The following is a 3,510-nucleotide window of genomic DNA, read 5'->3' as shown; positions in this document are numbered from 1 at the left end:
CGGACGCGGGGCTGTGCGTGGAGGGGTGGCTGGCCCCGCCGCGGCGAGGCGTCGAACCTCGGCCGCGCCTTCAATGGCGTTACGGAAGAGGGACTAGGCCAGGGCTGTATCGCTGAAACCTGGGGACGACGAAAAACCGTGTCAGCTCTTCAGAAAGAGCAAGGGGAAAGCCAGGTGACTGTGGCCCCGTTAAGGGTAAGAATTAATTCCCAAAATCGTCTTCTTAAGGCTATAAACACCAAAGGACGTGCTGAAATATGAAAATCTTCGGCTCTGGGGAAGGAGAAGGAAATACCTAGAACTTGTTGCAACAATGAATGTGCTAATTTTAGAACATCTTTAAGTCATCCTCACTTTCTGGAATTAGATTGTGCAATTTTTTTTTTTCTAGCAAATAAATGAGTTTTGTTTTTAATGAAGAAATGTTAAATCTCCGTTATATTTCACTTTGAAAGAGCTATAAAAGTGAAATGTGGAACTCATTCTTCCATGTCAATGATTAGAAGCCCAAAATACATCTGTTCCACATGAACAACTGCAGACTTTGCTTTCACAGAAGAATAGCTATATTTGTAGTTACTTTAAATGTATTCCTGTTGATTTCATTCTTGCGTATTCTAACTTGTAAAGTCAGAAAAATGTCACAACCTTGATTAAAATCAAGTTCCAAATAGCCAGATGTCAAGGAAAAACGCTTCAATATTAAGCGGAATCTGCATCCTTAATTAACAGTGATTTGGTTCTAAGAGTATCAAGGCTCCCCACTAAACCATAGCTGTAAAAACAGAGGATCCTCGTTAGAGTTGGAGAGTAATTGCATCGATAGATGCACTATTTGGACTTATGATCTCATTTACAGCTGTGGAAGAGCTTTTGGGGGGCTCCGTTTGACTTCTTGCAGCTATTTGCTGCTATAGCTGTCGGAGTATCCAGCTTATTTCACACTGGTTTTCAGAATCTGGATCCCAGGCTAACTTATTTTCCTCCAAAACAGTGAATGTCCTCTCTAAACTCCTGAAATCTAGGTGGGATTCAAAATTATTAAGTGAATTGAAGTTTTGGGGAATGAGTTATGAAGGTTTTTTAACCGGTGTTGTGAATTTATGTTTGAATTCCACTACTGTTCTATTGGAATTCTGCGCCGAGCTCTTGAGAGCAAGGATAATTTATGTACAAGAATGCCTTAAAATAAGCCTCCGTAATTACAAAAATGCAGTGTTTAAATTTATAGTAAAAACCCACACACTGCTGGCAAAACTATAACTGCATCTGGAAAACATTAAGGATGCTATTAAAATAGTCTAGCATAAACTAGAAATGAGACTGAAATTACAGTGTTGCTTACTTAACCATTTTTAGGAAGTATATTTTGAATATGATCTGCTTTCCTATTTGATTTTTTGATAAAACACCGCATTGTGTCTTGTTTACCGCTGAGAATGAACTACGTACTCTGTTATCTATTTTAGAAAAATCCACAGATCAGATTTTTTAAGCGTCTTCTTACAGTCTTTGGTAATTTAAAACATAACCAGGTGGGTTTTGATCCAGCCATCAGGAGAAAAAGTAACAGGGAGATCTCAAAGGAGAATAAAAATCACAGCAATCAAAAACTTGTTTTATTAAAAAGATGACATATTTTCAAACATTGAAAAATTACGTTTTTATAAAAACAGAAATAGGCAAAATACCCATTTGTCTTCTATTTACATATACAATATTTCTCATTGTATAAAATTATTTACAATATATAAAAAAATTACAGTAAAATAGGTTATTTTCTTACAAGACATCAAGCCCTGTACTTCTAGTGTAGATCATGGCAAACAAGAATATTATTGCACCTGTGAAACAAACAGTCTAACAATAGGAGTGTTCTCTTAGCCATGCCTTCAACTGAGATCTAAAATAACATCGTTAGCTACGGTAACATTCATTTAATCTCTTCTAGGGTCAACTTCAGGCAGTTTCCATACAAACATTGTCTTGTAAAGCTTAGGACCGGGCGGTTAGAATTGGGGAAAAAAAACAAACAACGTATTTACAGCTTCTTCTATACAATCTGTACGGAGTCTTACGGAGTTTACCCTTCACAGAAGCTGCATAAATAACCCCTGTTCTCCTGACCGGGACGGGCAGGTTCACCGATACAGTCACATCAAAGTCTCTGCAGGAGATGACCGGCTAAGTCTCCTTGTGTCAAACCCTCCTCAGCTTCCATCGCTAGAGCGTCGGTGCCTCCCTACGTAGTACCAGCTACAAGTTTTTAACGCTTCTGCCCCTGAGCAGTTAAATAAGGTCCACTCTTGGCAGGTCGGAGTCTCCAGGGCTACATGTGCCGCTTCATGTGCAAAGCCAGGTGGTCTGACCTGGAGAAGGCCCTGTCGCAGAGGTGGCACTGGAAGGGCCGGTGGCCGGTGTGCTTGCGATAGTGACGGGTGAGTTCGTCGGAGCGAGCGAACTTCCAGCCGCAGCCTTCCCAGTTGCAGTGGTAGGGCTTTTCACCTGTCGGAGAAACCAGAGAGAGCGTGACTCAGCGCGGCACTCCCACGTACCGGCAGCATCACATGCTAGGCAACCTTCCGAGTTTATCTCGGCGTCTCCTTTTATTTGCTACCGAGCCCTTCTCCGAGACCCGAGTGCTTTTTAAGCCAAACGAGACTGGTCTAGCAATTCCTCCCCTATCCTATACCCACAGTGAAAATCTTTTGAGAAAGGGTGTTAGAAGCCCTCAGGAAAGCTCTGACCTACGTATACATCGGAAAACAGACGTTACAGATCTGACCCCCTGTCAGGGAACACTCCTGGAGTTTAAGAGACTACAGGGTTAAAGCTCAGGCTGCAAACTCTTCTATACGGGCGGCTACGGCAAGCAGCAGATCTCCGGACGACGGCAACCAGCCATATTTACCTGTGTGCGTCCTGAGGTGCGCCTTCAGGTGCGAACTCTTGGTGTAGGTCTTCCCGCAACCTGCGTAGGTGCACGTGTGAGTGGCCGTCCTCTTCCGCGGCCAGGACCGACGACCTCTTTTGGGTTTGGAGTCCAGCAGCTCCAGAGGGGAGGAAGGAGGGGTGAGCATGCCTCTGGGAGCAGAGGGTTGTAAGGGCAGGCTGTCCTCGAAAAGACCAAACTGGGAGGTGTTCTGGTACTGGAGATGGGTCTGCGGGTGGTGGAAGCCGGAGGCCGGGTGGTAGCTTTGCTGGAAGGACACGGACGAGGGGCACATCATCTGCGTGTGGCAGTCATTCACCATGAGATCATCGGGGCTCAGCGGGGGCGTCTCTGCCCCGGGGATCTGGGGGGAGCTGGCCACCCGGGGCTGCTCGTAGGCCATCATGCAGGTTGCGTTGCCCTCCTGCTTGATCTTCGGGCAAGCCTGGGGCACCAGACCCAGGACCGGTCCGTAATTGTCCATGTCAGGCTCGGGCTTAATGTTCTCGATGAACTGCGGGCCCCCGAAGCTGGGCGTCACGAAGAACCGCCCGTGGACATTGGCAGGAGGGCAGTAG

The 3,510-nt window shown here is 45.4% G+C and overlaps 1 protein-coding gene across 1 annotated transcript in view; it reads right to left on the bottom strand.

The window, feature by feature from the left end:
* Positions 1-2,226: 2,226 nt before the first annotated feature.
* LOC104623755 (Krueppel-like factor 2) overlaps positions 2,227-3,510 on the bottom strand; it is a gene marked incomplete at its 5' end in the record, with an annotated part of 1,607 nt that continues 323 nt past the window's right edge. The window contains 2 exons of the mRNA XM_010290933.1: positions 2,227-2,505; positions 2,912-3,503. Of these exons, the coding sequence (XP_010289235.1) occupies positions 2,330-2,505; positions 2,912-3,503 (768 nt within the window). The remainder of the gene's footprint in view (positions 2,506-2,911; positions 3,504-3,510) is intronic.

Source organism: Phaethon lepturus, unplaced genomic scaffold (assembly GCF_000687285.1).
Source record: "Phaethon lepturus isolate BGI_N335 unplaced genomic scaffold, ASM68728v1 scaffold23167, whole genome shotgun sequence".
NCBI classification, from domain to species: Eukaryota; Metazoa; Chordata; class Aves; order Phaethontiformes; family Phaethontidae; genus Phaethon; species Phaethon lepturus.
The sequence above is the reverse complement of the archived record's forward strand: the minus strand, read 5'-3'. Positions and strand labels throughout refer to the sequence as shown.